The following is a 12,841-nucleotide window of genomic DNA, read 5'->3' on the forward strand; positions in this document are numbered from 1 at the left end:
GGCTCAGCGGTTAAGAGCACGGACTGCTCTTCCAGAGGTCCTGAGTTCAATTCCCAGCAACCACATGGTGGCTCACAACCATCTGTAATGTGATCTGATGTGCACAGTATACATAATAAATAAACAAAAAATATTTTAAAAAAATAAAATAAAATTAGAACAATAGTGAGAGGATTAGCATTGCTTCTGAGCAAGTGAAGTGTTTCATTTTTACATTGTTTAAAAAGATTTATTTATTTATTTAATGTATATGAGTGTCTATGTATATGCATGTTTACTCGATGCCAGAAGAGGGCATCAGATGCCAGTATAGAGGGTTGAGCCACCATGTGGTTGTTGAGAATTGAATTCAAGATCTCTAGAAGAGCAGCCAGTGCTCTTAACCACTGAGGTATCTCTCTAGCCCATCATTTTTACTTTTTTTTAAAAGCAGCATTTCTTTCGTCTGCTGATAACTAATAATTGAAACTATCAAATGAGTAATGAGAGTTGTAACTGAGAAGCATGGAGTAATTTTTAAATTTTTATTTAAAATTTAATATATAAATATTTTAAATTTTTATTTAAAATTTAATTCACTATGTAACCTTGGTTGGCCCCCAAACTGCTTCCAGAGTGCTGGGATTAAAGGTATGTGACACTGTAGGCAGTTTTTGTTTCTAATAAATACTTTAATGTACACTTGTGACAATTCATACACACAAACACCACATCTTTATCATGTGTGTACTCTCAATCTCACCCCCAGGAACTTTTAAGTCCTCTCTCTCACTTTCCAGAGGAATGATTTTATCTCTCTTATTATTTTTTGAGACTGGGTCTCAATATATAGGTCTGGTCTGTCTAGCTTTTGCTATATAAACCAGGCTGTCTTTGAATTCCCAGAGATTAGCCTACCTCATGATGCCTTGACAGTGCTGTGCTTAGCTGCACACAACACCACAGCTGGCTTTAATCTCTCTTCCAAACTATACGTTCGCTATTTAAATTTACTTTTGAACAAAGAAAATTGTAATTCTGAAATATTTAAGTAATACCTCTTTTGCTAAAAACTTCATCTCCAAAGTATTTGCTTTTTCTTTTTGGCCACTAACATTTACTTGATAAAAGCAACTAACTTTGATTTGGTGTTGAGGTTTGATTTAAATGTTTTAGAGATTTATTTATTTATGCATTTTTAAATGTACCGATGTTTTGTCGGCATATGTTTGCACTTTAGGAGATGCCATTGGACCCCTGGGGCTATGGGTATAGCCGGTGCTGAGCTGCAGTGTGTGTGCAGAGAATTGAGCCTGGTCCTCTGGAAGAGCAGGTATTTCCTGAGGAGACAACGCTCACCTGCAAGGGCCTGCACTGGGTAAACAGCTTGCTCCCAGCATGTCTCCTCAGCGGGGCCTGTGCACAGACTGTGCTCGTCATCAAGCTGGAGAACAAACCAAACCACGATGGCATCCAGCATGCCTTCCTTAACAGCGGGGACAGCAAGAGGCTGCGGCTTTCTAGTTGCAAGACTTTTCAACTCCTGAAAAGAAATGTAAAAAGGATGAGAAAACCGAGGTTAGGAAACTAGTAAGGAGCCAAAACAATTTAAATAATAAAAAAGAATGAGAAGGCTTTATACACTGACTGTGCCACCCGCTCGGTGTCACACAGCTCCTCTCTGCAGCTCACAGTCCTTTCCTGCACAGTTAGGGAATCACAGAATACCATGTGTACTAAACAGACAGGAGACACATCCACACGCTACTGATAAGAAAAAACCACCAGTGACACAGTGGTAGATGACAAATGCATGCAGCAAAGCAACATCGTTGTTTTATTCTGGAAACTACACATGTGTACATGCATGCTTACAGAAAGAAAAGCAAGCCCGGAATGACACACTTCAAACAAGGGATGCAGGGGAAGGAGGCAACGTTTTAAAAGGTGACACTGGGGCGTCTTCTGTCTGTTCTGTAACTCCTTAAAAGTGTTAAACAGGCAGACATTATTTTTTTAAACTAAAAGCTTTTATACGGTGTATGTGGATTAAGGAAAATTTCAAATGAAAACTATTAAAATAAAAACCAGCTGTGATAAAGTACTTAACAGCCGCACTCCCATTACTCCTGGAACACTTTGTCTACCCGGCATCCACAAAAAAGTGAACTTAAAACAGCTACAGACCACGCCAAGAGAAGGCCAGTGAAAGGCGAAGCATCTGACGCTAAGAGCGCACGCATCACCTTCCTTCTGCCATCACAGGGAGTGCTCACAACAGCACACAGGACAGCATTCACTCCCAACAAACCCAGGGAGCTTTCCCCTGATATGGAAAAAGAATACTTTCAAAGAAATTCTAACTTGCTGCTTATCATTCTTCATAAGTAGAGCCTCATGTACATTAAAAAAGAAAGCCAGGCATGGTGGTGCACACCTTTAACCCCAGCACTCGGGAGGCAGAGGCAGGTGGATTTTGGAGTTGGAGGCCAGCCTGGTCTACAGAGCGAGTTCAAAGATACACAGAGAAACTCTTACCGGTGAGTACTGGGGGGTGGGGGGAGAGACGGGATGGGGTGGTTAAAATTAAACTTCTTGTTTTTACCTGAAGACTGTTGAAATCAACTTTTATAATCTGGAAGCAGTCTGTCAAAGGCAGATATCCTCCAGGAATCCGACTCATCTTTTCAGTGGTGTATGGTTCAACTGTTTCTTCAGTATCTACTGAAGAATAGGCTGGGCTCTGAAATTTCACATTTGTTGGCAAATGGATACCAGCAATGTCCTTAGCACCCACCCTAGTAAGAGTTCAAAGAAAAGGTAAGGTATAACACAGATTTTGTAAATTATCAAATATCATCTAATACTCAAGAAAATATAAACATAAAGATGAAATAAAATCCCATGGCCATAGATTTCTTAATTATATCCATAATCACATGAAGAAAAAAATTAAAATAAGTCTATATTCAAATTAACAAGTTTGAGCCAGGTGCAGTGGCACATGACTGTTATCCCAGCACTCAGGGAGGCAGAGGCAGGCAGATCTCTGAGTTCAGGGCCAGCCTGGTCTCTAAAGCAAATACAGTACAGCCAAGGCTACCCAAAGAAACCCTGTCTCAAAAAAAAAAAAAATTAACAACTCTGTGGTTAAGCATGCTTGCTGTTGTTGCAGAGGCCTTGAGTTCAGTTGTTCCAACACACGTCAGCCATCTCACAACCACATACAACTCCAGCTGCAGGGGATGCAACACCCTCCTAGGGACTCCACAGATACCACATACACATGGCACACATTTACACAAACACACATGCAGAAATAAACATTTGAAAAGTACACAAAGCGGGCTGGAGAGATGGCTCAGTGGTTAAGAGCACTGCCTGTTCTTCCAAAGGTCCTGAGTTCAATTCCCAGCAACCACATGGTGGCTCCCAGCCATCTATAGTAAGATCTGGTGCCCTCTTCTGGCATGCAGGCAGAACATGGTATACTTAATAAATAAATAAATCTTTTTGTAAAAAAGGTATACAAAGAAAATATTTAGAACATATAGTCAACAAATGATTCATATTCAAAATGTACTTTTGGATTCCAGCAAGTTAACAGAAGACAAACAAGACAGAGAAGACACCTAGCTGCTTCGCCACAGGGATAGCCAAGTAAAATATGAATGTGAGCGATCATAAAGCAGTGAGGTGAAAACAGGACAGTCAACAGCAAGGGTTGGAGAGAATCCTGTCCCACACGACTGTATTTATTGGTATACTTTAACCAATTAAAATACCACAGAGACATTTATATACGTAGAGCTGAGAGCCAACCAGTGCGGTCTCATTCACCAACTAGGCACCTGAGGCCCATGTGTCTGGCGGGTAGCCTGAGCCTACCCTGCGCCTACCAGCATCTAAACACTTTTACTATCACCCGGTCACATGAAACAAAAAGATAAATGAACAATTCACAGCAAAGACAAGAAGTAGGTATTTACTGGTGGTTAGTTCATTTTATTTTTTTCTTTTATTCATCAATACTTGCAAACACTATTTTTATGTTGTCTCTATACAGGAAGGAGAGTTCTCTGAATGATTTAAAATTGCATCTGCCCAATCACTGCATTAATGAAGTTAACAAGAAAAACAATACTAAGTTGGGCGTGGTGGCGCACGCCTTTAATCCCAGCACTCCAGAGGTAGAGACAGGCAGATCACTGTGAGTTTGAGGCCAGCCTGGTCTACAAAGCAAGTCCAGGAGAGCCAAGGTTAACACAGAGAAACCCTGTCTCAAAAAACAAAAAGAAAAACAAACAAACAACAACAACAACAAAAAAGCAATAGTAAAATTTATCTTCACATTGGAAATCCTTTTTTTTTTTTTTTTAATTTATTTTGTACAGAGTGTTCTGGACACCAGAAGAGGGGCATCACATCTCATTACAGGTGGTCATGAGCCACCATGTGGTTACTGGGAATTGAACTCAGGACCTTTGGAAGAGCAGCCAGTGCTCTTAATCTCCGAGCCCTCTCTCCAGCCCCACATTGGAAATCCTTACTTGAACTTCAATTAAAATCAATCTGAACTTAAATTTTTTCTGCACAACTTCTCACACAAGTTGTATGAAAATAAAGCTGGCTTTGATCCTAGAGTTCTACTTAAAATAAATAAGACTAAGCATTACAAGCATGCACTAAGCTGTGAAATAGTGTTCTTATTTTGGGGGTGTCGGGGTGGGAGGGATTTTCGAGACAGAGTTTTTCTGTGTAGCCCTGGCTGTCCTGGAACCTGCTCTGTAAACCATGCCTCAAACTCAAGAGATCTGGCTGCCTCTGCCCCGCCTCCCCACCCAATGTGTCACCACCGCCTGGCTTAGTGTCTCTCTAACCACTTACTTACCTGTGATGTCTTCGTATTTCTGCACACTCTACTGCCATCCCAAATATAACAGCACTTGCTGGTATAACTTTCCCATACTTTCCACAATTTCCATTTTCTCCTTTGGTCTGAAAATATAATAAAGTCACATCACTACATGTACAAATAAGTATGTGCATAAGTGTGTTTATATACAGGCTAAGGAGTTTTTCCTTTAAAAAGTATTTTCACTGGTGTGTGTGCGTCTGTGTGTGTGTGTGTGTGTGTGTCTAGACAACCAAGGCTACACAGAGAAACCCTGTCATGAAAAACAAAAAACACCAACCAACCAAATAAATATAAATGTAATTTAATGTTTAGAATACAAGCACAAAAAGAAAAGAAAGGAGTATAAAGCTATGTCAATTTAAAATATGATTTAATAAAAAACAAAAAACAAAACAAAAAGGAAAAGTACTGAAGAGATGGATCAGAGGTTAAGAGGACTGGCTACTCTTGCAAAGGACCCAGGTTCGACTCCCAGCACCCACAAGCAGCTCATAACCCTCTCTAACTCCAGTCCCACAGGGTGAGATGCCTTCTTCCGACTTCCACAAGCCCTGCACACATGTGAGTCTCATACACACATCCCCAACAGGCAACCACACACATGCATGCAGGCAGAACTCTCAAACACATAAAACAAAAGTAAAGATAATTAAATGGTTTTGTTGTTGTTGTTGTTGTTTTGTTTTGTTTTTTTAGTTTTATTTTATGTGCATTGGTATGTAGGTATCAGATCCCCTGGAGCTGGAGTTAGAGACAGCTGTGAGCTGCCATGTGTGTGCTAGGGATTGAACTCAGGTCCTTTGGAAGAGCAGACAGTGCTCTTAACCACTGAGCCATCTCTCCAGCCCCCAAAATAATTAAATCTTTAAAAACAGAAAGAAAATAAAACCAGGCATGAAATGTAGCTCCACAGTAGTGTACTGGTCATGTGTAAGGCACCAAGGTCATCTCTAGAACTGGAAAAAAGTCAACTTGAAAAATAAACGACTCTTCTATGTTCCATACATATCATCTTCTGTAATCACTGGATTTTACCACAGTGCATTAACACATACAGTAAATTAACTACAATATACACACGGCTACAGGAGAGGTCAGTGTGCTGTCTAGGAGCCTGAGTTCAGTGAGTACCTGAAAACTCCACTGAACTAACATTACTACCCTTTTCCTAGAGATTTGCCAAAATTCCACGCATTGACTGCTGGGAGATTCAAAGCACATCTCTCTTCTACAACTATAGTCAAGAATTTAGTCAGCACTTCCACATGTAAGCTCATCCGGAGTCCCTCCTTCCTGTAGTGGTGTGTGCAGTACTGTCAAGTGCTTTCCCTTGTGAACTGGACTGGTGTGTACAGTGCACATCGTGTTACACTGCTGTCAAGTGCTTTCCCTTGTGAACTGGACTGGTGTGTGCAGTGCACATCGCGTTACAGTGCTGTCAAGTGCTTTCCCTTGTGAACTGGACTGGTGTGTGCAGTGCACATCGTGTTACACTGCTGTCAAGTGCTTTTCCTTGTGAACTGGACTGGTGTGTGCAGTGCACATCGTGTTACACTGCTGTCAAGTGCTTTCTCTTATCTTTCACACCTTGCACACACTCTCGGGACTCAGTGAACCCCTTGGAATAATGACTACACGCTCGAGTTTAAGTGCTTGCAGGCTGCTTACCTTTGGCTGAAGAAGTAAATTCTCCCACGCATGAACTAAACTCTCCACAATTCCTTCTCCAAATACACCTGCATCGACAGTTTCTGTTACAACTAGGGACACTCTATAGAACGATGTTTTAAAGATACATGTAAGTAAACTGACATGCTGTTGATATAAACTGTCAAAGCTCAGACAAAAGGGCAAATATGTTATAGAAAATCTCTACGTAAAATGTTCTAATACATTTCAGTATCTTTCCCGCCTCTCTTGATCATGAATTCTTTTTCCTTGCTCTGGGTACAGAAGGGTTACTTTCCCAGGCTCTGTTCACTGCCTAAGTCCTTAAGGGTAAGTCGTGCCCACATTAAACACTGAGCATCTAACTCTCACTCTATAAAATGTTTCTCTCCCAGCCTGGAATGGTGGTTTCTATCTCTAGACCCAGAACCTGGGACCTGAAAGCACACTGACCAGGCAGAAGTTAAAAGTCATCTTTGACTACATAGTGGGTTTGAAGCTAGCCTGGGCTACATGAAACCCTGCATTAAAAAGCAAAAACCAGGGACTGGAGAAATGGCTCAGTAGTTAGAGCACTGGCTGCTCTTCCAAAGGACCCGGGCTCATATCCCAGCACCCACATACCAGCTCACAACTGTCTGTAACTCCAGCTCTAGGGGATCTGACACCCTCACATATATGCCTATACGCAAGCAGGCAGAGCACCAATGTACGTAACATTTTTTAATTTTTAAAAGTTTCTTCTTTTAAAAAAAAAGCAGAACCCAACCAGGGAAGGAATACAGCCACAGATTCTCCACCATCAATGATCCTTATTTCTTTTTGTTGTTTTGTTCATTTTTTTCCAGACAGGGCCTCTCTGTTAGTCCTGGATCTAGCCACCACCTGGCATGAATTTCCTTTTCAGGTGTCTTTAAGAACAAATTGTTTGTTTTGTGTATGAATATGTGTGTGCACTATTTGTGTGCGTACAGGCGTGCCACAGTGCACATGTGGGTGTCAGACACTACTCTCCCTCTACCTTGTGGTTGCAGGGACTGAACTCAGGTCATCAGGCTTGGCAAACGTCTTTACCCACTGGCCACGCTGCCAGGCCAGTTTTAAATCTGACCAGGACCTTCCCTCTCAAAAGTTCTCTTAGTACCTTCTGTGACACTGCACGTACCCGCGTCTCTCTTACCACCTGTCAGGTCTTTGCAAACCCCTCCTCCATGGCACTGCTTTCATTCATTCATCCTGCCTAGACAACTCAAAGACACTCCCTTTGCTCCTTCTCTGAATTCCTTTCACTTTCACTGTCAGCACTGTAGTCTAAAGATATACCAAAATTTCATAAATATTCCTTATGCCCCTCTCCAGACTTGTAAGTATCTGAAGGGTAGGATGACTTGCGTGTCCTCCATAGTGCCCTGACCCAATTATATCTATGCACAGAAAACATTCAGCATTTATGGCCACACGCCCTTAGAATATTTCAAATTGTCTAGTCTCACAACTTAGTCCAGAAATCTGCTTATGGCCAAAGTGAATGAATAATAGTCTAAGTTGAAACACTTATTTCAGCTTGCTTCAAGAGCAGTCTATGAGAAAATTACAAGTTAAAGTAACCTCTGAGCCGGGCGTGGTGGTGCACGCCTTTAATCCCAGCACTCGGGAGGCAGAGGCAGACGGATCGCTGTGAGTTCGAGGCCAGCCTGGTCTACAAAGTGAGTCCAGGACGGCCAAGGCTACACAGAAAGACCCTGTCTTGAAAAACCCAAAAAATAAAAAGTAACCTCTGATTCGTGCTACTCCAAATCATATGCTGAAGCCCTAACCCTAACAGCACTGTATTTGGAGACAGAGCTCTTAGGAGGCCATTAGTTCAATAAGGTCACCAACATGAAGTCCTAATCCAACAGAGGCAAGGTCACATGAGGACACAAAGAGCAGGTAGCCAACTGCAGCCAGGAGAATGCCTGCCTGAAAATGATGTGCCTGTAGTTTAAATTCTGTGACCTTTAATATTTTGTTATTATAACATGTAAACTAAGGCAACTTTGTTTTTTTATAAAATGAGTACACACCTGCATAAGGATCTGATAAAACTCCTCACCAACAAAGACCACTGAAGGGTAAATACCATGCACTCATTATTAAAACTGGAAGATCTAAAAATCAGAGTTCAAATAATAACAGAACACCAAAAAAGTTCTTCACGTATGAACTACACTTAAGTGAGACAGAAGACAGACGGCATCGGCAGCTATACAAGTATTACATTAGGAAAGGGAAAGTGGGGTTGGAGAGATGGCTCAGAGGTTAAGAGCACTGTCTGCTCTTCCAAAGGTCCTGAGTTCAATTCCCAGCAACCACATGGCGGCCCACAGCCATCTATAATGAGATCTGGTGCCTACTTCTGGTGTGCAGGCATACATTTGGGCAGAATACTGTATACATAATAAATAAATCTTTAATTTTAAAAAGGGGACAGTGCTTGAAAAGATAGACAGACACTTTCTAAATGCCTTCTAGTTCTGAGAACCCACTGCTCTCCTGCCCACAGTGAGACTGCAGATACAAACATGGCTTCTATAATGGTGCTTTCATTGTTTTCAGGACACAGGACAAAGCACTCTGTCAACTGGCACTTCCAAATGTTCATTTTAATCAAGGACGCCAATGAAAACATGTTGTCTGCTGAGGGTGAACGGCTCACATTGTAAGCACAGTTATTTAACACTGTTGACCTACAGGAAGTCAGTCTACTTTTATGGACAAAGACGTCTGAGTTTAGCCAGGTATGTTGGCGCATACCTTTAGTCCCACCCAGTACTTGGGAGGCAGAGGCAAGAGGATCTCTGAGTTCCTGGCCAGCCTGGTCTACAGAATGAGCTCTGGAACAGCCAGGGCTACACAGAGAACCCTATCTCACAGTGACATGCTAAAGAATGGTTTGTTACTATCAATTTTTCTTGAGTTCTTTATTACTGTTTAAAAAGCACATGTGACTATAAAGACCTGCATTTTCTTAAGCTAGGTGATAGCCACATCTCCACAAAACAAGGATATTGTTAGTGCTGTTGTTAACACAAGAAACTGGAAAGGTATATTAATGGTTTTGGTGAATTATAAACATACCTTTCAGGAATGTGTTTTGGAATTTCTATATCGAGTGACTTCATGTGTAGGAGCTTTATCCCAGTCTCCATCTTGTTTGCAGCCACTACATCACACGCAAGTTCATACATGGTCTTGGATAACTCACAGGCATATACTGAGTGTGCACCAGCTTTTTTAGCAAACATGCTGTAAAAGAAGAAAAATCCATTATATCTTTTTCCAATTTTAATAAAATTATGATGCTTCAAACATTTTTCCATTCTTTAATATAACCATCATTTGTTCTGCATTAAAAAAGCTTGAGGCTAGCGAGTTGGCTCAATGGGTAAGCATTTGCTATGCAAGTCTGACGCTCACAGTCCAATCCCTGCAGCCCACAGTGGGAGGAGAAAACTGATTCCTGAAAACTAGTTAACTTCTGACTTCGCATACTGTGGTGAGCAAGCAGGCTTGCAGGTGATATATGTACACGTACACAGAAAGTAATAATAATAATCTAATTAAGAGGTAAGATAAGGCCAAGTATGGTGGTTATGTGCCTTTAATCCCAACACTTGGGAGGCAGAAGCATATCTTAGGAGGATATCTCTGTGATACCCAGGCCAGCCTAGTCTACACAGCAAGCTCCAAGGACTACACTGAGAAACTCTGTCTCAAAATAATAATAATAACAATAGCAATAAATAAAAAGAATGAACTAATATACTTGTTTAAAAACAAATCATTTGCCAGGCGTAGTGGTGCATGCCTTTAATGCCAGCACTATAGGAGGCAGAGGCAGGCAGATCTCTGTGAGTTCAAGGCCAGCCTGGTCTACATAGTGAGTCCAGGACAGCCAAGGCTACACAGAGAAACCCTGTCTCGAAAAACCAAAACCAAAACAAAACAAATCACTTGCCAAGCACGGTGGAGCACACCTTTAATCCCAGCACTCGGGAGGCAGAGGCAGGTGGATCGCTGTGAGTTCATTCAAAGGCAGCCTGGTCTACAAAGTGAGTCCAGGACAGCCAAGGCTATATGGAGAAACCTTGTCTTGAAAAAAACAAAACAAAATCTAAAATTTATTATGCAGAATTTCAGTAATCCCAAGTTGCTCTTAGTTTTCTTGAACTTTTTTTTTTTGGTTTGAACTTTTGATTAGTAAAATCATAGAAAAAAAGTATAAAATTAACAGTTCTATCAATAACACTAACAATATTATGAGAAACAATTACTATTTTTACAAACCAATGTTAGAGTTTGTTTGTTTGTTTGTTTTTTGAGACAGGGTCTCTCTGTGTAGCCTTGGCTGGCCTCAAACTCACAGCGATCCACCTGCCTCTGCCTCCCGAGTACTGGGATTAAAGGCGTGCGCCACCATGCCCAGCTCAATGTCAGAATTTTGGTATCTAACAAACCTGTTTAATTCATGTAAATATAATAAAAGTAATAATTACAACAAACCTCAGTATTCCAGTTCCTGTGCCAATATCCAAAACACTTGTGGACCCCGAGCCCACCGCCTTCTGGATCGCTGCATTGTAAATCCTATTCCTCCTGGTGTCGTTAAGCATGACGAAGTGCCAACGTTCCACCAACCAGTTTGCAACGCGATAAAAGTTCTCCTTGGCGTCACTGAAATCAGGGTTTAGCTTCACCGCTCTATGAAAATACCCAGCTGCCTCATCTCGAAAGCCCATTCTAGATGAGGAAGAGACAGAGTACGTTCACCTCCGTGTGACCAACGGCGGCGGCGCCCCTGTTGGTGCACTAACCCAGCCTGAGCATCCTCACCGCTGCCCCCAAGCCCACAGCAGTCCACCTCCTCTGCAGGTCATGAGCACGGCACACTCCTGACTTCTTTTCTGAGTTTCTGCCTGTGCATCTCAGATGTCCTAGGGCACCCCTAGGTGGAGTGGAGGCGTCCAAGGCATTGACTTGTACTGAGCTGAATATGAGCAGATTAAAAAAATAAGACAAAGAAGAAATACTACAAGTCATCTGAGCGCTGCTTCTCAGAAGTGATGAAGAACTCCCTGTCACGGTTTAAGAGTTAATCGTAGGCTGACTGCACTGCCCACGACCAGAGTGCATCTCACACACCACCAGACTCAGCAGCTTCCAAACTGGTCTGGACTTTGCTCAGCCTACTTACCCACTCCCTGACCAGAGACATAAATTTCTACAAATATCAAGTTCCATACACAGCTGTTGTCATAAACCAGCAATTTACGGGCCACACAGTCAATACAGCAGAACAAATGGAATTCTTCTCCCTCTCACTTTAGGCACCATCCATTCTAAAGAAACTTAATCAGACGATTCATTCTGAACGTGGTTACGACAAATGAACCATCTAACAAAAGGGCAGTGCGATGTTAAATTGTAAGTGCTCGTGTTTTAGTTTAAAATGAAAACATTAAGGTCAGTATATGTTATTTCTTTGTTACCCTGAAGGCAGAGATATCTTGTTTATATGCTGGAACTGCCCAGGACACATGATAGTAGAAAATACATGGTGTTAATGTAAACAAGCCTCACCATGCTAGACCAAAGTGTGTAAGGAGGACGATGGCTGCTCAGTTCCTTTACCTTGTCACAACTCTACACTGTACACACTCCTTCCCCAGAGCCATGGCTCTGCCCCGTCCTGAGTCAAGTAAGGGCCCTTGGGAGTAGGAGACAAACTACTAGGTTGATTATCAACAGCCAATAGACTCCAGATACATTTAAGAGAAATTCTGTGGTCACTTACACTTTGTGGTTCATTACTAATAACATTAATGATTTGAGAGAAAACAACAACGCATGAGAACAGCTAGAAGGAATATATAAAATGAGATTCATTTATTAAATTCCTTAAAGTTGAAAGTACAACTTGCCAATCTGGCAGAACAATGCTCTTTCCCCATTACTTTAAAACTTTCTAACTCAAAAGCAATGCTGGCCTTTGGCTGTGGTTCCTGTAATTCCTTGGCAATGCTTATGGCTTGTGATGGTGTGCATAAGAGCTCACGTGGCAAGCCTGACTGGGATCCCTTGAGACGCCTGCTGACATGTGGGTACTCACACTGGGAAGGGTTTTGCCTGCCTTAACTGACGATGAGTGCTTCCACGCGCCTCAGTGTTTGTATAAGCAATGTGATTGCGCTGGACAGGACTTTTATTCTAGAGTCTAGAATTTGGGTATGCATC

General features: G+C 41.8%; 1 protein-coding gene across 4 annotated transcripts in view; it reads right to left on the reverse strand.

Moving 5' to 3' along the window:
* LOC311583958 (protein arginine N-methyltransferase 9-like) overlaps nt 1–12,841 on the reverse strand; it is a 31,484-nt gene that overhangs the window by 13,740 nt on the left and 4,903 nt on the right. For 3 of the 4 annotated variants that reach the window (XR_014774730.1, XM_084803374.1, XM_084803375.1), the window contains 6 exons: nt 11,111–11,347; nt 9,686–9,853; nt 6,566–6,668; nt 4,871–4,977; nt 2,585–2,777; nt 1,339–1,522 (listed from right to left, as the gene is read on the reverse strand). Coding sequence is in view for 3 of the 4 variants with exons in the window: in XM_084803374.1 (XP_084659500.1) it covers nt 1,339–1,522; nt 2,585–2,777; nt 4,871–4,977; nt 6,566–6,668; nt 9,686–9,853; nt 11,111–11,347 (992 nt within the window). In the remaining variant the exon portion in view is untranslated. The remainder of the gene's footprint in view (nt 1–1,338; nt 1,523–2,584; nt 2,778–4,870; nt 4,978–6,565; nt 6,669–9,685; nt 9,854–11,110; nt 11,348–12,841) is intronic. The other variant, XM_084803376.1, reaches the window with a different exon arrangement.

Source organism: Acomys minous (genome assembly GCF_964271855.1).
Source record: "Acomys minous genome assembly, contig: SUPER_14_unloc_1, whole genome shotgun sequence".
Taxonomy (NCBI): Eukaryota; Metazoa; Chordata; class Mammalia; order Rodentia; family Muridae; genus Acomys; species Acomys minous.